The sequence below is a fragment of the Drosophila subpulchrella genome, chromosome 3L (genome assembly GCF_014743375.2).
Source record: "Drosophila subpulchrella strain 33 F10 #4 breed RU33 chromosome 3L, RU_Dsub_v1.1 Primary Assembly, whole genome shotgun sequence".
NCBI lineage: Eukaryota > Metazoa > Arthropoda > Insecta > Diptera > Drosophilidae > Drosophila > Drosophila subpulchrella.
Window position 1 is genome coordinate 27,414,512 of NC_050612.1, and position 22,185 is coordinate 27,436,696.

Below are 22,185 nucleotides of genomic sequence, written 5' to 3' on the forward strand. Positions count from 1 at the left end.
TTTTATTTTTTTATAAATATCTCCAGAACTGATGATGTAGTTTTTTATATTTTACCATTACAGATTGTTTCAAAAAAGAATCCACAAGAAATAAAAAGCCCCAGCGTAAGATAACATTTGTCTTACTCATAAATATTATAAAGATTATTATTATTAGCGAATTCTCAATATAGTTTTAATGACTGAACTTCAAGCCCCTTCTTATTAAAGTAATTCCCCTCAAATTCTTTAAAATCCCTCATTAGTTTCTTAGATCTTCATAGACAGTCAGAAATCCTCCAGTTCCGGCAGCAAATAAGTTCCAAAGAACCCAGTTAGTCCGGTGACAATGGTTTATTACCGAGAAATTGTTTATCCATTAGGGGGCTCCAGCAATGGCAGATGGGTGACGAAGACACGAGTCCACAGGGCAGATTACACTCGAAAGATTGCCCCGCAGACGACGTGAGATTGCAATTTTATGATGTGAGCATATGGCATATAGCATGATTCTTCTAGAGATGGGCCAACAAAAATTCGATAGGGTTCATTGGCTTGGCCCTGGGCGCTCTGTGTGGAAGGATTATGCAACAAACGAAATATCATCATGCAGTGGCTTTCACACACCCAAAAATATTTGAAAAAAGAGACCGAAAAACAAAAATAAACCCCATCCGAAACTCCCAAAACAAGCGAAGCCTATTAAGGCGCATTAGCAATTTAGAATGGTGTGCTACCATTTCGCATGCGAACGAAGCAAACGAAGTCCACGTATTTTTTGGTGCCGTATTACGCGACAATTATGAATTTCTAATTTCATGTTTAGTGCGCCAACCCCCTCCTCTCCCCGAGTTCTATCAAACTCACGTACACCTCGGCTCAAAAAAGCGAAAGCTGCTGAGGCCAATGGCATCGTAAATAGCTATAAAGCAGTATTAATTATGGTATTTCTTATTAATTATGTATTGACTGGCGCTAGTTAGTTGTAATGGCTGTACTACTCGTACAACTTAGGGCGGCTGATCAAAGCTGCTCTTTTTTGACTATCTGATGTTGTTCATCTTGTAAGTGAGCTGAGAGCTCCTGGCATAATAATGAGCCTGAGTAGATACTTGGGTTCTGGAAAACGTTATTTCAACGGTGTCTTTCTAAAATAAAATATCAGCATAAATATGTTGAAAATATAGCCACCGTTTTGTATAAAAACAGGATATATTGCATTTTTTCTAAATGATAAAATGGGAAATCTATACAACATGTGGTTATCTCATAGCTTGATCAAAAGGCTAGTTATCTTGATTGATGTCTTCTAGTTTTCATTGAAGGAAGGTTTATAACCGACGGAATAATATATTTGAATGACTTATTCATTGGTTTTTATAATTCAATATTACTTTTTAAAAGTTATATAATAAAAAGCTATTTTTAACGATTTTTTTGAGACCTAGTAAATTATTTTTTTTATTTCGTTTTAAAAACAATTAAAGAGATTTTCTGCATAAAACGACTTTGCTACTGCCTTCAGTCAAACTCCCTAAGCACGATCATTCACATACCTTCATGCACTTTATCGCACTTGGCAACAAAGTAATTTGAAATGCATTTTGCATGAAATGTTTGCCAGTAAAAGAAGTCATAAAGGGCCCAAACCAAAAGCGAATCGTGCTAAGATAAGCCAGTTGACAACAAGTCGACGTGTTGAGGTTGAGGCAGATATTCTACGTCCAAGCAAAAAGCAGAACCATGACTGGAATTATTAAAAATAAAATTATTAATAGACAGAAGGAGGAGGGGGAGGCCTTCGCTTAAACGGGGTATTATTTAAAAATCGCCTGAAAAAATGCAGAAGCGAAAATGCTTCTGTGACTTTTTCTTTTTGGACTTTTGGACTTTTCTGCCTTGATTATAATGCAGCGAAAAAACACATGTAACTTTCTAAAATGCAAATTGCAGTGCAATGGAAAATCATGAGTGCTTTTCAATTTCAGAAGCAACTGAAATTAAACACGTGGGCGTTGGAATTGATATGTGGAATCGGCCCTTCATTTTCTGCCACTGATCACTGAGTCGCGTGCACGCTGCGTATACGTGATGTGGCGATGGGCAATGGGCGATGCAGGTCCACTTTCTAGCGGCAGTTAAATTAATTAAGTTTCCATCAAATGCCCGAGTTGACAGTTCACCTGACAGCGGCACGTCGTCGCCTGTCACTTAGTGGAGCATTCCGCGGAACGCGCCTAGAAATTATCCAAGAAACCGTATTGCCAAATCTCCTGACCCACGCCCACTTCCACTCACACTTCCTTTTGGCCAAAATCCATTGATACTATTTATGATTTTTCGCAAACACTGCACGTTGCTCACCGTTATTCCACCCGAACCCAATCCCTATTGAGCAAACATTGGGCGCATCGAGAATTTCAATTTATTGTTTTAGCGATTTTGGTTTTTTTTTGGCAACATATCGAGAACAGATCGTATCTGCATGATATATGGCCAGGAGCCACACCTACCAGACATCCAGATCGACACCACCGCCCACTTTAAACATAATCCAAAGTCCGAAGTGCACTGAAAAAAAGGTTACTCATTGGGCTTGGGATATTTAATAATATCATTGGATAATAACAATATTATTACTTTTTCATTTTTAAATATTTAAAAAATGTGAACTCTAAGTGATTTCAATATTCTTTTTCTTATATCTGATTGCAGTACTCTTAAGTCAAAGAATAACACATTTATATGATCAAAAACTTGCTTTTATCTTAACACAAAATATTTATTATAAGAAAGATAGGCATATCATTATTTAAGGATCTGATTATATAAAGCTAACTATTATCTGTTTTTCTTTCTGTGCAGAGACGTAGTTTAGAAAGTGCTGAAAACTAAACTATTTCTGTTTCTCTTATGATCAATTATGTGGCACACGTTTGCAGACACCTTCGGTTCCAGTTCCAATCCATTCCAATCCCATCCCCATCCAATCTGATCCAATCCGAGCTGGAGCTTGGACTTGCTCCCACGCATTGGGCCAAGTCAATTGAATTTTTATGGCCAATTTCATTGATTTTAATTTTGCTAATGATAAGCATTTCTTTGCACGAAACTCCCACTTGATAACGAGCGTGTTGCGGCATGTCAATTTGCTTTTCCTCACGCTGCATTTTAATGGCCAGAGGTTTTCTTTCAATTAATTTAAACAAGGTCAATATCAAAACGTGTCAGAATGCGTGTGAAGCTGATTAGGTGTAATTTGACTTTCTTTTCGCCCCCTGAACTTTATGCATTCGAATATATGCAAAGAGCTTGGTTTTTTTTGCTTTCCGCAGACATTTAAATCAGAAATATTCCTCAGTTCATTCAGACGTACAGTCAGATTTATTAGCCATAAATTCGGCGCTCGACTTGTCAGACGTTTGTCAAACACAAATTTAATGGCTTATTACAAACATTTTGCGAATATCATTTGGTATTCCGAACGCGATCTGCGCATGCGCAAATTGCTTGGGCCCTCGGCGACACCCCAAAAAAACTAATGGGCCCCCGAGACGCGACTATTTTGGGCGTACGTCGCCCCCTATTTGGTATTACGGAGCAGTAGCTCCCAGAATTGGGCCACGGAATTTAGAATCAAATGCACGGGCCAGCAGGTGAAACTTCTTTTGGAATTTCAGCGAGAACTGACCGCATTCTGATTGGGGGAACCCAATATGGTTGATCTTACCTTAGAGTGTAAACAGGAAATTACGGGGCAATTCTGAATGGAAATTTTTGAGAATAAATGGGGACACAATTCATACTTTTCATATTGTAGGGTTATAAAGGTTGGATTTTTTAGAATTAATATAAATTCATTAATTTTTGTCTGTTTTTTTAATACCCAAATATCGTGTTTAATTTCCATTCCTTATTTTTCACCCAAAAGTGGTGATTATTTTGACCACAAAATTTGAAGTACTGGTCTAAATATAAAGTGTGATACCTCGTTGAGCTCGTAATTTAATTTCCAATCGATTGGCATACCAAGTTCAAAATTTTGATTTTTACCAATTTTTTGCAAAAAACGTGAGGTTACCCCTTGTAAAAAAATCCAAAAATTGACCAAATTTCGATTTATTTTATATCACCCAAAATTTGATGGATATCATTTGGTTATGTTATCAGATGCTTAAATCACTGGTATAACGAGTTTTGGCAGCATTTTAGTCAAGTTAAAGCTTAAAACCCTAAGAAATATCCATGTTTTACCATTAATGCAGATATCCCCGTCGTTCTCCAATAAAAGTGCATCTTTCAAATTTGTTTTCTTTAATAAGGCATCATATAACATACGAATACAATAAATAATTTGCATAAATAACTTAAGCCTAGTTTGTTTCTTCGCGGCGAATGTATCCAAAACAGTTCTTCGATTTCTCATTAAAGGTAAATTTTAAAATTTAGTTTTTTATATTTAAGGCATTTTACTAACGGGGCTAAGGGTTACAACTAAAATTGGTTTACTGGCATTTCATTTCATTGTGCTAAAATTAATTTTGCTCTAGGACCTTAGGGATTATTTAATAATCAGCATCGTAGTACGAATGTAAATCAAATAAATACAATAAATAAAGTCTCCATCGGAGGTCAGTTCGGGTTACTGCCACTGGTTGCGATAGGCCAGATAGTGGGGGTCCTGGAACTGCGACTGCTGCTGGGGCTGGCGGACCTGGTAGCTGTCCGTGGAGGAGTCCACGTCCTCGACCGAGGGATCGGTCTGCAGGGACCGCTTCCAATAGCTCCCCGGCTCGCTCCAATCTTCCCCATGGTCCTCGTAATGGTGCTGATGGTGGGCATGTTCAACGTATACAACCTAGTTAGAAAATATGCAAAACGTGTGCCGTGAAGTGAGAAACACCAGAGGAAGTACCAAAGAGGCCCAAGAGTGTGAGTGGTTCTGTTTTTTGTAACTGTATCTGGGTGTATCTGAGTTTTGTGTGTCTGTCTGTCTTTCTGGCAGGACCCTTCGGTTTATCGGTTTATCGGTTTATCCGCCCAAAACTCGTACTTACACAGTGTGAAGGGAAAGACTTTGGAAACGAACTCTAAGATCTGTTTAAGATTTTGGGTCTTAAAGCGTATATGTATATACTGTTATTAGTGAACACATTGGTTGGGTTTTACTTATTGTTTTGTTTTTCATTACTATTAGATGTTGTACGTTCCGAAAACGTTTGTGAGCTGTCCAAAATTTTACCATATCTGAAACCAAAGAGGTCTGAATTTGTTAGCATACGGCACATTTTGGAGGCGTTAGGTGGTTTGGAACTCTGGTGTTTTCAAGCTTGAAGATGTTCTGGAGCTGGTCCCCAAAAACAGTTAGAGAAGTTAGAGCGCTCGGGTGTTTTGGAAGGTATCAACGCATTTTACAATCTTTATATACATCTTGTGTGGAAGAGATAGAGAGTCGAGAGGCAGGGGCGGTTGGATAGAGATTAGCAGAGGTACACAGAAAAATAGATGATCTTCACAGGATTGAGTTTAAGGCAACACAATTTATAAATGATCGAAAGAAATCTTAATTTTTATCATATATACAAAAATATAAAAATGTAATTAAGTGACTTCAACGCTTTAAAAATGTTTCCTTGGTTTATACTTATCATAATAAATAGATAAAAATAAAACATATCCTATAAAAGAATGAACTAAATTTTCAAATATACAAAGGGATATTTTTCTGTGTACATATTAAAGTGAGAGCTGCGCTTTTTAGTTGGTCAACAAAAAGCGTCAATAACAAACCTTGGCCAATAAAAATTGTTGTTCACTTATGACTAGTGTAAGGCATTCTTATCAGAACTGAAAGAGTGCAGAAAATCCATTAGAGTCGGGAGAACCTTGGTCTAGCAACCTGAACAGATGTTCGTGTGTGTCGGTACGTTAAAAACGGGTTAAGTGCCCGGGAACAAACTCACAGGATCTGGGACCCGATCTCAACTCACCTTAGAGGGCGGACTGCCCCGTTTTACATCGATCCAGAATCGGGCTATATTGATCAGCAGACCGATAAGGGCTATGGCAAAGAACTTGACCTGCAGATGGGCGCCCAGGATCTTCAGCAGCAGTTCGATTTTGGCTTTCAAGAAGCTGCCAATCATTATGAACTTGGCAATGGCCTTCTTCTTCTTCTTCTTCTTGCCACGGGTCACTATATATTTATTTTTTAGTAATAGATGATTAAGGGGGAATTCAATGGTATTAGTATCTTTTTGTTCTCATTTGATCGAACTTACTGGGCTAAATGGAACAAGAAACTCAAATAATATGTAATTCTTCGCTTGGGAGGGTGGTGTTTGTTAGTATGAACTGCAGTGCGCGTTAGGTGCGGTAACGATAACGAAACGGCATTCAAAAAGCAATCAAAAAGCAGGCAAAAAATGTATAAGCTAAACCAAAATCTTATTAATTAAACCATACTTAACCTGGAATATTTTACTAAACATTACATAACTCCTAAACATTTGTTATAAGGTAAAATAGAAAGCTTTAAGTCGACTTCAAATCTGGCGCCTTACTTAGGCAGTCAAGCAGCGCCATCTACACAGCTAACTTTGTAAAGTAATCTCCCTACCTGTGCCGTACAGATGGCGCCACTGTGTTTTCATAAAAATTGATAAATTTATAAATCTAGTATGGACACAAACCATACTTTAAAATTTCTCAGAAATTAAAAGAATCAAGCGTTGCCAGACCGAAAAAATGCTGTCTCATCTTAAGGGGAAGAAAGTGAAGAAAGTGGTGAGGGGTTGTTGCTATGCAAAATAGGGGTCAAAGAGAAAGTCGAGGTTGGTGTTACCAGATCAGGAAAAATACGACTCATATTCATGAAGAGGAAGAACACATGGCGCCTTGATTCAAAAATATTGCATTTTTGAGCTTGATAAAAATGTAGGAACAGAGGAGAACGAGAATGGATAATATAAAAAATAGGAGAAAAACGGGGGAGAAGGTCGAAACAATTTTAAAAACTAAAATAATAATATCATATTTCTTAATAATATCACATTTCTTAGCATTATTGACACCACCACCATTAAGATTTATAACTTTATAAATAAACCAAGCTTTAAAATCCAGAGATTTTTCGGTAAATTAGGAAAATCCTATTAAAATCAATAATCATTTTGATATTTTCATGATGCCTTTAGACACTTTAAAGATTATTTCGGCAAAGTTGGGTTCACCGAAAAAGCTCTGTATTTTGATTACCCTGAAAAACTGGAAACTTAGACATAGAAGGCACTAAGTTGTGCTTGGAAAAAAGGTGCGCAAAAGTCATGTAAAACCACACGCAGCAAACAACACACACCTCCGTTACTTCTACCATAATTAAGTGGGTTCCTGTGCTTGCGCTTTCCCCCGCCAACTCCCGAGAAGACATCATCCGCATCCGCCAGTTCGTCGAGGAGTCCCAGTCCCAGACTCAGGTCGCTCGGCTCGTGCTCCACCACCGACGTTGACCCGTGTTGACCCTTGCGCTTCTGCTTCCGCTTGCCCTTCATGCGGCGCTTGTGTTTCCGCTTCTTCATGGGCTTGCCCACGGACTCGTCGTCATCGTGGTCATGGCTTACCACCGAGGATCCACTTTCGTGTCCATGGTCCACCTCGTGGTGCTCTGGTGCCGCCTGGACGACCACCAGGGTGGCGGGCTGCGTCTCCTGGCCGTGGCCCTTCTTCTTGTTCTTCTTGCGCTTGCCGCCCTTTTTGTTCTTCTTGCGCTTACCACTCCCCGGTTTTTTCAGTGCACCCGCCGCATTTTCCTCGGCGTCCTCCAGCTCGATGAATTCCACACCTGAATAGGGGGAATATAAATATATTTTATAGGTGTATTAAAAAAAGAATTTAAACAAGGGAGAACGCTATAGTCGAGTACCTCGACTATCAGATACCCGTTACTCAGCTTAAGCGACCAAAGGGAAATGGAGATATGCAAGCAGCAAAGCGAGATTTAAATGCGCCACCTACCGGCGGAAGACAGATTTAAGCGTTGTGTGCGTTAGGGTAGGCGTGACAAATGCATTGTTCAATAGAATAAGTTAGCCGCGCACTTTGCTCTCTCTGAGCGCCGGCAGTGCTTTTCTCTTTGCCGCTAAGTTCGGCCGGCAACTATTTACATACACACACATACACGCGTAAAAACATTTCGCACTGTCTGGCTCTGACGTCATAGCTTTTTTTCTTGGGAGGTTTGTGGGCGTTAGAGTGGGCGTAGAAAAATTTTTTTTGGGTCAATCGATAGGTATGGACAAGACTAATACATTTCAGTTAAAATTTTCTATCTAACATCAAAACTGTAGGAGCCACAGTTTTGGGCGGTTTGTGGGCGTTAGAGTGGGCGTGGCACTCTACTGAAACAAACTTGCGCTGCGTAAGAAGCTCAGGAATCTGCTCGCCAAATCTCAATAGCCTAGCTCTCATAGTTTCCGAGATCTCAGCGTTCATCCGGACAGACGGACAGACGGACAGACGGACAGACGGACATGGCTAGATCGACTCGGCTAGTGATCATGATCAAGAATATATATACTTTATGGGGTCGGAAACGCTTCCTTCTGCCTGTTACATACTTTCCGACGAATCTAGTATACCCTTTTACTCTACGAGTAACGGGTATAATTATATATAATTTTAGGGACAATTCCACACAATTCAAATCATTTTATGGGAAATCGTAATTTTTGAGTTCCGATATTTAGCGATCCCTGATTGGTTACGAATTTTTCTTACAAAACTAAATGGGATTATGCTAAAATCGAATTACGATGTTATAAAAACATTTTTTTTACCATTATAGAAATCTTCTAGTAACTTAAATTTGATTTGATATTTTTTTTAAAGACCTTAAACCTAGGAGATAAGAAAGAAAATTATGAGACTGAGGTTTGGTACCATCAAAATTAATTTATCATATTTGGATGGAAATATAAGACACAAAAAGATACTTTATAGTAGTTTTCTTTACTTTTTAAAATAAATATTAATTATTAAATTTATTATTTATGTTAATAGATACTATTTTTATAGATGTTAGTGGATATTAGATTTTCTTTAGAAAAAAACAAATAAGTACCTGTTGAAGTGTTGTCCTCGGTGCGGACGGGATTTTTGCCATCACTTTGAGGTTGCGCTGCGGGCGTACCACTGAAGACAGTGGGTGCGTTTTCCTTTTCATTTTCACTCTCAGGTGCCGAGACTGCCTCATCCACATCCTCGTCCTCGGCGTCACCGTCGGCCTCGGGCTCCTGATCCTGTTCCTGCTCCCCAGTGCTGTCCGAGTCGTCATCCTCCTCATCCTCCTGGTCCTGGTCGTCGTCGTCGTCCTCGTCCTCCTCCTTGTTGGCCTCCGCATCCTCGTCATCCGCGTTCTCCTCCTCCTCAGCGGCATTGCTGGCATCATCCGCCGCATCCGCCTCGTCGTCGTCTTCGACACTGTTTCCACTCTGATCGGTTTCACTATCATTATCATCTGCAGCTTTCGGCGTCTGCAAATACTCGTATTCGCGTCCCAGGAAGCTGCAGGTGATGGCGAAAAACAGTAAAAAATCAGCAAAAATAGAAAAAACAGGAAGGAATGAAAACTCTGGCGAAAATGTGCATTCAACTCGTTTGGCCAAACTCACCCATCCATGGACTCGGCCAGGTATTTCTTCATATAATTCGTGCCGATTTCAATTTTCTTCAGTATCGTCGATGGCTTCTCTTTCACGGGCAACTCCGAAGTGCTGTAGCCGCGTCTCTCGATCGTCGCGTTCATCTGACGATCGGCCTCGACTGTCCCAAAAAAATAGAAAATAAGTGGAAATTCATTTGGGAAAAAAGAAAATGCTTTCGATTTTAATTGCCTTTTCATGTAAATGCCTAGCACGTTGGCAGTTTTTTAGGTGTTGCGTGTGCAATTTCCTACCAACTCCCCTAAAGTCATTGATTATCGCATGGTTGGTCTTTTGTCTAGATTCTCACCCACGAATAGCCGTTTGAACTTTAAGTTTTGCTTCGGGCGTCGGTGAAAATGCCAGCTTTTCTTTGCCTAGATTTTTGTATGCCCACATACGTGGGAAATATTTCAATAAAAATATTTCTTACTTGCAGATAGTAACAATTAAGGCTTGTGTTTGGTTTTATGGAGTTTTAGGCCAAACATTTCTTTGGAAAAATTACAGGGTGCAGAATATATTATAATATACCTACTACATTTTTTTTTATATTTATTTAATAACTAAACAAAAATCCTATAAGACACAAATGTATGTATGTATATTCTGAGCTAAAACTTTTTAACTGAATGCCTTAACAAACGCATTAGTTTAATTATTTGATTAGAATATTTATTAAACATTTTATGTTGTCAATGAGAAAAATAAAAAATATTCTTGCCTTATTTCTAGTTCCATAATAAATATAACAATATAATTTCAAAGTCCTTTAGTCACAAATACATTTAGTTTTCTGCTTGATTTTTTTATTCAAGTGTTTTTTTTGGTTTTAAAATTTTTGTTTAATTATTTTCCTTAACTCACCCTTCAGTTTCTGCCACTGGAGATGTAGTTCTCCATCCCAGGCGTCCAGTATCCGTCCGGATTGCTGGCGAGCACAGGTCCAGGGCTCCGCTCGAATGGGGCACAAGGCCAGGTCCAGATATGGGGACACCTCTGCGGAGACACAGAGCATGGAGATCAGCGTAAATATGAAGCAAAACTGGACAAATAGGTAATGGAAAACTGCCAACCAATTGGGCAAACTTGCGATTGACAGCCCCACTGACTTTCTGTCTGACTTTCCGGGCAAGCTCAGTGGGGATTTGTGGTCTGATTTGGCTAAAATGGCTAACATGGTCATGGCTTTAACTCGGCTATGGTCTATGGATGTGGCGATTTCCAGCCACTGCAAATATTTGAGTGAAAGTATGTGTGACCAGTACCACTGGGCAATCATTTCAACACCTTGTGTGGTTTTTCTGGCCCGGTGGTGCTAACCACGCTGCACCACCGGTGTGTGGTGCGTGCAAATGCATTTTAGCCCCCCTCTGGATGCCCGATAACCCGGCTTGTTCACGGCGCGAGCCATGTTTTAGTTAACATCATAGATTGCCATCAATCAGCGATCGAGTGAAAATGCTCAGCGATTGCCGTCAATTAAAATTATTGCTGCCCGTCCATCTTAATCGCATCTTAATTCGAGCCCATTTAATTGGGAACACATTAATTTGTCTCGCTGACATAGACGCTAATGAAATCTTAAATGCTTTTACTTGAAATACGAAACCGAAAGTTGTTCGAAGAGTTGGTATGATTTATGATTAAAATACTAAAACAAAAAGTTAAGGTAGGTAAAGTTAGGTAAAGCAATAATGTAATAAATTAAATAGTTCGATATACTTTCTTATACAAAGGTTGGCGCTAAAATAGTTGTTAGTTCCCAGGCATTATTTCTTTTCCCCTCACTAATGACACACAATTTCCATATTTTCGTACAAATTGAGCAATTATTTACAACACTACTTAAATTCATTAGTATTTGCTTAGGCCTTTTGTTGATTTAATTGCCGTGTTGCAACATGAACAAAGTCGTGATAAGTGAAAATTTAATGTTCGTGTGGGATTTCTCGTGTCGTTTGTTGTCTCTTTGTCACAATTTATTTGGCTCATTTCACTTTCAATGACACCGACACACGGACATCGCGTACTTTGACCCAAGGCTTCGCTAATATTTCCAAATTCAATGCCGCCGGGTGAAAGCCAGCAGGAGATGCCAAAAGGTACCAGCCTGTGAGAAATTGTTTACCTGAAACTCGTGGTGACATCCCACAGATAACATCCTGCTAAATTCGACCCACGCCGCAAAACAACCTAAAAACAACCGAAAAACAACTAGGAAAACCTGTGCCAGAATGCACTGAGTTAGGGAGCAGGGAGTGCCAAGGAGGCGGGGAAATCGACCACTGGGGATTTTCAAAGAAAGCCATATCGTGATGCACTTGAAGAAAATTTCACTGAAGGTCATTTTATATTAAAGCAAAAATTATTTGAGATATGCTTTCGAAATGTATGTCTACAATAAATAAATGATTTTAAAAGTTTTTCAAGTTTAAGTAATTAAAGAATTATAAACCTAATTAAATTTAGGATTTCATTGAACTCAAAGGATTTAATATTAAAGATCAATTTGTACTACAAATTTTAAGAACAGTTAGGTTAATTTAAATTTTTTTTGAAATTTCTAAATATTTTTAAAAATTAATAAAAACGTTTTAGAAACTTTGGGTTTCCAAATGTCTTCTTTATAAAAGTCTAAATAATTTTTAAAAAATAATCGAAAGTCAATTTAGAATGCTTGAACTTCTTTTAATTTTTATTTTTTATAATTCTTTTTTTCTAAGTGTACTCCCCGGCGAGCATCTTCGATATTTGGCGGCTGTCTTCTTTTGGCGGGCAAATGTGGCACATTATTTTCAGCAGCTTGGGAGCTGCTTAGTAGCCATTCTGGCCAAGGCAGTTGCCTTTTGCCATTTGCCATTTGGACCGATGATTTCGCTGGTCTTTTCACTTTTCTTCACAGTTTCGTTGGCGCAGGGCGTATGGTAATTCCAATGGCAATGCCACTAGTCCCTGGCCCAGCTAATGTCCAATATCAAATGAACTTTCACTGCAGTTGAGGTTTATGCGTGGCTTACTTATAGTTATGGGTAATGCCAAATACTAGGCCTTGGTTTGATGATGGGTGACGAATTTACATAGACCTGGGACATACTTATAGGTATTGAACCCCCGGCTCCAGCTGGCAACTGTAAACTGCTGCTGGACTGCTGGCCATGTGGGCCAACTCGCCAAGCAGCCAACTTGCTAACTTTCCGGCCATTTGGCTAATTTACTTCGCCTGAGGAGAGGCCATAACAGTAGCTCGTAAAATATTACCATAATCACTTGGAATTCTGAGTAATTTTGTTAGGCCAGATAAAGTTGTAAACATGAAATGTGGATACGGTGCATCGTGTGCGGCATTTGAAAGTGAATTGAATGATTGGGGGTTATATTTAAATAAAAACCAATTTTTTTTCAAGCCTTGCTTTATATTTTTTTGTAAAAGCAGTAATGCTGAGGGCTTGTTCATAGCTTTTCCATTGGATTAGTTATAAAAAATAGATTCATTTGAAAGTGAAGGCTTAGTGGATAATTTTTAAATGAGCTTGCCTTGGAGGTCAGTCCTTAAATAATAATTTTATATTTTTATTTTAACCATTTATGTAAGCATTTTTGCTTTAAATCATATAAATAAATTCATAGAGGGTACTAGCTCCCATTCCAGCTAATAAATCTAGCAAGACTGCTTTTGAGAAACCTTTTAAAAATATTTTTAATTATTTTCCCAGCTAGGTTTTGAAAAAATTGAAGTCAATAAATTGTTATTTTTGTTTGAGCTACAGCCAAGCACTCTCCATTTAAATGCCAGAAAAATCGTTTAGGGTAGCTAAATTAAATACAATGATCTAGTGGTTTCAGCATTTAAAATACCTCAGACTTCATTTCAAAAGAATTTTACGGCCATTATAGAAATCGGACGGAACAATATGGCACTCTTAACCGTTAGCGTGCGACCCAGCAGACATATAGACATGTGAGCTCCGCCGAGCTTGAAACTTTAATAAACTTTCACTGGTTTCGATCTGGCGAAGAATTTGAATTGAAGACACCACCGTCGACAAAGTCAACCGCAGAGTTAAACACAAACTCAAGATCCAAACAAGACATGGCCGGCAACTAAAACTTGAACAACAACCCCACACATGTTGTTTATTGATTAGAGCTCTACTTTGGCTAGGCAAATCGATGGGTGCACCGGGAAAAATAAAGCACATCCCTATCAACAAGATGTAATAATTTTTTACAATTTTCTAAAGATTTTAAAATATATTTAAAAAATTTTCTATAAGTTAATGGAAGCCTTGCCTTCGATTGAAGATATAAGATAGTAGATTCTCCTGTCTTGATGGCAAATATTTTATTTTATATTGTTTTAAAAATGTAATTAAGGCCTTTATGATTTACTTATAATTTTAACATTAAAAGTATTAACATGGTTTCTTAGTTTCACAAGTTTCTCCTAAAAATATGAAGATATCTAAGGCCTTTCCATTCAGCGTGCAGATACACTTGAGGATCAGGTTTTGTTTTATTAAGTGAGAAGTATTCGCTGACCAATCAAGGAAATATTTCCACATTTTTCCCTGTGTGGTATTGCAACTGAAATTTTAATCCAAATCTCAATGCCTACGCAGAAACCCAGTGGCGACTCAAACCTGACAGATGGAGACGTAGTAACAGCTTCATGCCGCTCCAGTTTTGACCATCTTTTCAGCCGCATTTCGCTGCCAAACTGGGCAAGATGCCAATGCCAATGCCGTTGGCGATGGCAACACGATGCCACAAAAGCGGCAATTAAAAAATGAAATTAGATTTCATTCCATTGAAGCAGCAGCACTTTTCATTTTTCTGCGCTTCGACCAAAAATGTCACCAATGTTGCTCCGTTTAGGAGCGATTTTAACTTAGCCATGGCTTCCAGTGGCATTGTTTGGTCAGTTTGCTCAGCTTGGTCAGTCAGACCCGTTCGGACCGGGCTTATTTAAATAGTAGGTGACTCGTCTCGGAGACTCTCACATACAAATATGACGGTTATAACCCAATTACGAGAGTTTTTCAAGTTTGTCTGTTGTTTTTGCGCCTCGCTTGGCTTTTTGGTGTCGGCACAATTTGTACAAGCTCCCCGAAATGGAGACCCTGGTATTTTCCCCTGCTCCTCCATATATACATGGTTCCCTTTGGGTTGGCTCAACACCAACCGAATCCGACAGTATCGCGACTAAGACATCAACTTGTTTTTGGACGGCTGTTTATCCATTCTTATTGTTTGCCTTGCCGTTGTTATTGTGACTTTTACAGGTGTTGCTCTTCGGGAGGTGGGCCTAATGAATAACTTAGGGGCTTGGTGTGGATATTTCGTGAAGATCTTTGGGATGCATATATAGTATCTTGTCTCCAGTTGTTAGAAATAAAAAGAAAACAATATAAGTATTCCTCTTTGTTATTTAGCTATATTGATTACAAACGAATCAATCTTTATATAGAAAATTTTAGGGTAGAAGTCATTGCCCCAATACTAAGTAGATTCAGCATATAAAATTTTCTACTTAGTGAAAACTCATACATTTCAACGGTTTATATTAAGAAACGGTTTCAAAGGGAAAGTACTCCTTTCCTAATAGTATTTACTATTTTTCTTGCCGTTAAGATAAGCTTAGGAGCTTTATCCAGTATAGATACTTCTAAATGAGTGTGCAACATCGTATAAGGCAGTAATTATTTCCATATTAAGCCTTATCAAGATCAACAAGCTAGATAATAACATTCCCCCACTCTATCCCTAATTTCCCCCACGTGACTTTCCTTATTAAATTTACTTATCTCAATTCAAGTGTATTTGATATTCGTTTAATCAGCGAGCAAAACGTTAATTCATGTTTCGCTGGCGGTTCTTTAATGACTCGACATTCAGCGCGGCCTATGTCTATCGTAACACCCAACCAGCCGCCCTTCTTTCAGTTCTGGTTTAGTTGGTTATGACCCATATTACATGCTCAGAAGCAGATCGAGACGCCAAGTGCCCTAAACGACAACGAGGTGTATTTCTTTCGGTAATGCCTTCTTGCACTTGTTGCCTTGGCTGCTTTGCTAATTGTTCGCCATGCACTCGAAGCTCTTTAGCTTTTTTACTTTTTAAACAAAAACGCCGGCGGATGAAAAAGCAAAACAGCAGCGGCCAAGTAAAAAGTGTCGTACGCTCCATAACGTAACAGATCCAAAATGGTAAGAACACACTCGCTTGCGAACTACTTTGTTATGCTGCATTGCCCATGGAAGTCACCAAATGGCTGCACATAAAGAAACTCTGATGAGGTTCTTTAAAATGGGGAGGTAGTTTTGTAGGATCTCACAATATTTATTCAATTATGTTTTTAAGTAAATGGTCTCAATAGCTTTTTCCCATCTTCAACCTTTTTTTAAACAAAGCCCTAATAATATTTTTTACATTTTATAATCACCTACATCTTTTCGTACTCTAAATATAATTAAAATGTTTAACAAAGCACAAAACATATTTATTATATTTTTGCATTGTTTAACATCATCAATTCAACATCATTTTTAAATATTAGTTTATAGATACTTTGATGAAAGTAAGTTAATAAAGGTACAATAAAGATAAAAATTCAAGTAACAGGTATGATGACAATTTAAATGTTCCTTTTATATTAATATTAGATAAATAATAGAAATACTAAGATAAAATCCCAAATTGTTTAACTTTCAACAACAATTAAATTATGATATACTTGTAGGTATGGTTCCACTTGATATACTCTCTATAACTCGGCTCTCTATAAGCTCGGCTTATTCTTATGTAGTTGAAACTATGAAAATGTTTAGATGAAAATGATATATTTATGAATTTTTCTTCATGTAGTCAAGAGTTGTCTGGCCAAGATTAATGTGGCAGCAACGACGGCTCTGACGGACCTGTGGCCACTCGAGAGGCTCATAAATCTTTCCGATTCTTTGGCAGCGGCAGTGACAGTGGCGACTTTCGTTTGGCGGCTGGCCGATTATATAATTGCCGAACACAGAAATCGCCACTCTCACAGGCAGCTTAATGAACTAAAATTTCACTGCAATAAAAGTATTTTACTTAAGGCCTTTGTTTATGTTTTGTTTCTTTGTCTGCTTGGTCATTGCTCGTTATATTACAAGCGAAAAAAAAAATTCAAAATAAAAATACAGAGAAATTTTCGGGAGCTGCGAGAGAGTAGCAAACTTCACTCATTTGATTGGAGAGCTGGAGCTGTCTTACCATTTAATCGTCGGCCAACAGGTGCTGTAGTTAAGACCAGTTGATTTGAATGGCGGGATGGCAAACTCCAGGCCTTGGCCAAGGAGATCTGCGATGGCAGGAGCAGACAGATCAGGCCTGCTATAATGGTTGGCTGCCAGTCCATTTTGCAGATGGTATAGGCCTTCTTCTCTCGCTATCTTCGATACGGATATATAATATATCACACTAGCACCGTTAGTAGAAATCAGATGTCTAAAGAAACCAAAGTCAACAAACACTCGGACACAAACACTCTTGATTTATATACACTTATCGGCACGCAAAAGAACAACGGCGCTTTGTTCCATTTTTAAAGTCTATTTTCCAAAAAACCCGAATCGAAATGCCGCACGAATATGGTTATGGATATGGATATAATATTATCTGGTGGATGCACTGGCTCTTCAGCGATCTGCTCACGACCAAGTTCAAGGTAAGATTAAGCCATGACGCGCATACGTAAGAAGTTTTATACCAAAGCGCGACTTAAGAGAGTGCGATGTGAAAGCGCTCATGGCGCGGCTCTTTGGAAAGTTGGCAGCCGAGGTGGCCAAAAGAGAGCCCACCGCTTGGTTACCTGGTTACCTTACCTACCTGGCTATCTGGCTATTGACTTGTTGGATTTTAGCAAATCTGCGGCATGCACTGAACAAACGGATCAATTAAGCTGTCCGCTATGCGCATTTCGAGCGTCACCAGAGTCTGCGATATGGGTTTGGGGGGAATTCTCTGGGGGGTTCGTTACAACGGGGTCATATGTGAACCAACGAACCCTGACTTGACCTACGCAGGGAGCTATTCTGCAGGTATTTGGTCGGCCTGTTAAGCCAAAAACAAAAGCTTTAATTTTCAGTTCACTTTAAACAAAAGAGTCACATTTAACTCAGTTATTGTTTGGTCGGTGTTTATTTTAAATTTTAAAATAAGTCCACAGCTAAGCTATTAAAATCCTATAAATTGAACAGCAAGATTAAGCCTTTGCTTAGAAGAATAGAAAATAATACTATTGTTTAGTGACCAACAGAAAATATATTTAATTGATTAGAGGCCAGTGTTCCAAAAAGCAATTTAAATTCAATTACCGTTTTAAATAATGAATCTAATTTAAAAAAAAATATTTGTTGTGTCAAAAATACATACCATTTTTAATATAGTAATAAGATGATATACCTAAAAAAATGTAAAAAATTTTAAAATATCTTTTAGCTTATAAAAAAACTTAAACGTGTAGTAGACGTCCTTAAACATAAAATATATTAATGTATTACATTGATTAAATAAAACATGTGAAGTGCTTTAAATAGAACTTAATAAATTCACTACTCAGATAGATCTTAGCTAACTTAAAATGGTCACATACAATCCCCTATCCAAGCTCTATTAAATCAATAGACAAATTTTAAATAAAAGACGACTGAATAATCTGCATCAATCATCAATGAATGCCATGAATAACCCACAAGTTGAACTCCTCTTTTCACTGCCACTTCTGCCACATGAACTCCCAGATATCATTGGAAAGTCATTCGTGAGATGCTAATCCTTTGGCGAAATGCTTGTATGGCAGATGCAAATCCTGTACTGGTTCAAAAAGGTGCCTGTTCCATGGAAATTTTCCTCCCAACGGAGAAGAAATTTAAACCCACATGAGTTAGCATAAAGAGAAAAAATAAACTAGGTTTTTAACATACCCCCTTCACCACTTTTAACTTTTCCCTAGCGAAATTCATTAGCACCTTTCAATTATTGCATCAACAATTTGTTAACCAAATTTGGGCAAACCAAGAGACAGTTGCATCATTGATAAATTCTGGCTGTGAAAAGGCACGTTTCTTTCACCTGTCGAGCAAATGAAAAATGAAAGTTTTCCAGCTGTTTACCCAAGTCGAGCCCATAATTGATTTTGACAATTCGCAAACTAATGCTATTTATGTGTAAGGGCTGGGCCTGCGTCACAGACTGATCTTATAAAGAGTAAATATCGCAGGGCGCCATCTCAAAAACCATGGGCACGTACAAAAAGAAAGTCTGCACAACTTATTGATATTGTTGGATTGAAGTTTTTGGAACGAGGTGTGACCGAATCGAGTCAATCCCCAATCCCATTTGGTCAACGCACTCGCACACTGCCCGAATTTTTGATAAGCCACCGGAATTACGAAATTATCTATTGTGAGCAGCGAATTAGCGAAGAATTCGTGATGAACGGTGGTTTATATGTGGGCACTCGTATATCGCGCGTATCGTATATCAATTTCACTTTCAGCGGGACAGGCGACAGGCAATTAAGGAGACATAGGGCTGCCAAAGATGTCGCCAAAGGTAGTTGGTTGACGTATGTGGCTATAAGGTAGCTGACGTAGATACGATACCCATTCCCATACCCGTTCCCAGGCCATGTCCAATTATCATGTTAGAAGGAGAGTGAGAGCGGCCAGGTCCGCTGACAGCACGTCTCCAACCCCCCACTCCCTGTTTAGACTCATACATGGAAAGAAATACTAAATAATAATGTTTATAAGGTCACCCACTTTCCATTTTCATAAAACTAGAGAGCACACATTACGAGTAACATCCATTTCCAATAACTTTATGTTTTCAATATTGGTTATAAACTCAGCTCATTTAATGAGATCGAAATAAGATTACCAAACTGGCCTATATCATTTTAAATTCTATATTTCAACGAGTTTTGACCTCTCATAATTAGTTATAATAGTATTATAATTTGTTTTTCTATATTAATTTATTAAATCTTTACTACAATTTTTATAGAATGTGAGATTAATATATAGAACTAGCTAAGAATAATATTACTTTGAAGTTTTTATTTCAATATAATACCATTCCGACTTCGAATAAAATTTATATTTTCTATGTATAGTATAGTGTATATAGTACTATTATTCACCATTATAACCTACCAAATATCTATGCTATTCCCTGCTGAATTAATGTGCTATTTTCTCCTGTGCACCTCCAGCTGCCCAGTGTCTTGGCTGTCAGTTAGACGCAATTATCCACATTTTATATATACAGCATATGTGGTGGAGACAAAGATGCTGGCTGTGGTGCATCTGTCGATGCTCATGATTTGTCGCTTCCAAGCCGGCTAGGCCACCAAATGAAATGGACAGAAAAACCTTTGGAGTATTTCAATAATCGCAATTGGCCTGCTGCTGTGCGTTAGAAAGCCGCCAAAGCCAAAGTCAAAGCCAAAGCCAAAGACCAGAGAAATTCAATGTGCATTTTCATTTATTTCTACTTTGTAGTCGTCTAGCTATTATATTTTGCTCCTACTGCTGGTTTGGCCTTATCAATAGTGGCTTTTCAGCAGCGCCATTTTGTTTTTGGCACGGCTAACTAATTAATTGAATCGCTCGACTAAGGCCAGGCCTTCGCCTGCCGACAAAGAAGACATCACTATGGTTTGGAATCGCCTTGTCGCGACTCGACTCGTCACTCAAGTCCAACGTCACCGGCCCACACTTATGACGGCTGGCTAATGGCTGGCACCGCCGCATCTTGGCCAGGTCCACGTCCACCATGCTCTGTCTATGTCTATGTCCTCTTATAAATCAGTCATCAAGCAAGATTCCATAACGCCAGCCGACCAGTCGCCTTTGGAGATCCACAAAGCCAGGGGAATGGGGAGATCTTCAGATCTGGGGATGGTCATTACATGCTCGCCCGACTGTCTGAGCGGCTCTAATTGCCCAAGATAAATATTTATCGATCACCTCGCCGTTGGCCCAATCTTGTTCGGCTTTATTATGCGCGGCACTTGTCGTTTAAAAGTGCTTAATTGCTTGTCAAGTGCTTCTGGCCTCACTTTCTATGTGGGCTAATTAACAGGTCCTTGCTAATATTAATATTCATCATACCACCTGTGGAGCGTGTTGAGCTTTTTACTGCTTTTTAATGCTGGTAAATCAAAAGACTTAGGGCACGAACTTGGGGATGTTTGGGGGAAAAATGTGGTGCCTACTTTGCGGATCAACTGAATTTATGTGGCACTCTTTTGGGGCTTTGACTGTAGCAAAGATATAAACCGATCATTATCTAAGCCAAGCTTAGAAAATATAAATATTTTAGATCCTCTGGCAACGTTAGAGGTTTTGATTATTTCAACTTATAGCTTGACCTTTTCCAGAATTTAATTCAATACTTACCTAATTTAATTTTAAAATCTACAATAAAATCTGTTTTAAATCACAAATTACAATTTTATATGGGATGTATACTATAGGTAAATTGCATAACCTTTAATAAAATACTTCCTTAAAGGAATAATTTATATATCTTATTTAAATGTTGCAATTGAATAAGATTTATTAACGGAATTGTTCAGTTAGTCAGCCAATTAGTATAAACACCTTTTTATGCCAAAACCATTCATAGTCGCAGCTCTAATCCATCAATCATCACTCAAGCTAACCGATATAATATCTCTATCTACTAATTGGCGTTATATGAAAGCCAACAATTACTCAACCTTAACCATTTCTTGCCATATTAAGCCAGGCAATCTTTCACTTTGTGCAAATATTTGAAGTAAATGAAGCGAAATGGAAATATGATGAGGTTCAGCCCCTTTCTGTAGTTGCTAATAAACAAATCGGCTTATGCACTCCATAATAATTGAGCATAATTGGATATGTCTGGCTTTGGCTTTGGGAATATCTTTTTTAGCCTCCGAGCTACCGAAAAAAGCACGCAAAACAACATCGACGAAAATCCGCAATGTCAAGCCATGACTTGTACTTCCATTTCAATGTTCGCGATAAAGTCGATGATTAGGCGCAGCACACGCCCCACGATGTTGTAGAAGAAATCTCCGCGGTGGCAGACCCGTCAGAGACCCAATTAATCACAGACCCCCAGAAAGCTCAGCCGAAAACGAACCGAACCAATGGACTTTCTTCGCAGATCCATCAATCACAATCTTCCGGCTCTTAAGGGGTAATTGTTTCGGCTAGCTCAAACAAACGGTGGCACACATCGTTTATATATAGGTATAATGTATTATACTATTTATTACAAATTATCATTCATTTTAGGGCTACTTGGGGGCAAATAATTTAATTAAACACTAGGCTCATAACTATAGTTTTAGGTGTACGTAAAGCTGCGTCCTCGTAAAGTCGCTGACTAAATGTGTGCTAGCTAATTAAACGCGGTGGTCGTTGACTTCCATCATGGAACTCCCATCATGGGTGGAAGGAGCAGCTCTGGC

The 22,185-nt window shown here is 38.5% G+C and overlaps 1 protein-coding gene across 3 annotated transcripts; it reads right to left on the reverse strand.

Annotated features, from left to right (window-relative positions):
• Positions 1-4,621: 4,621 nt before the first annotated feature.
• LOC119554506 (protein IWS1 homolog) lies at positions 4,622-17,073 on the reverse strand. 3 transcript variants are annotated; one of them, XM_037865444.1, is made up of 7 exons: positions 16,929-17,073; positions 10,545-10,676; positions 9,648-9,798; positions 9,098-9,540; positions 7,352-7,819; positions 5,970-6,175; positions 4,622-4,837 (listed from the first exon to the last, which is right to left on the reverse strand). In XM_037865444.1, exons 1-7 carry the CDS (start codon positions 17,071-17,073, stop codon positions 4,622-4,624), a joined length of 1,761 nt encoding a protein of 586 aa, XP_037721372.1. The 3 variants fall into 3 exon arrangements, with proteins under 3 accessions (XP_037721372.1, XP_037721373.1, XP_037721371.1); XM_037865445.1 differs by having other exon boundaries at positions 4,622-4,807; positions 7,337-7,819; XM_037865443.1 differs by having other exon boundaries at positions 7,337-7,819.
• Positions 17,074-22,185: the final 5,112 nt, after the last annotated feature.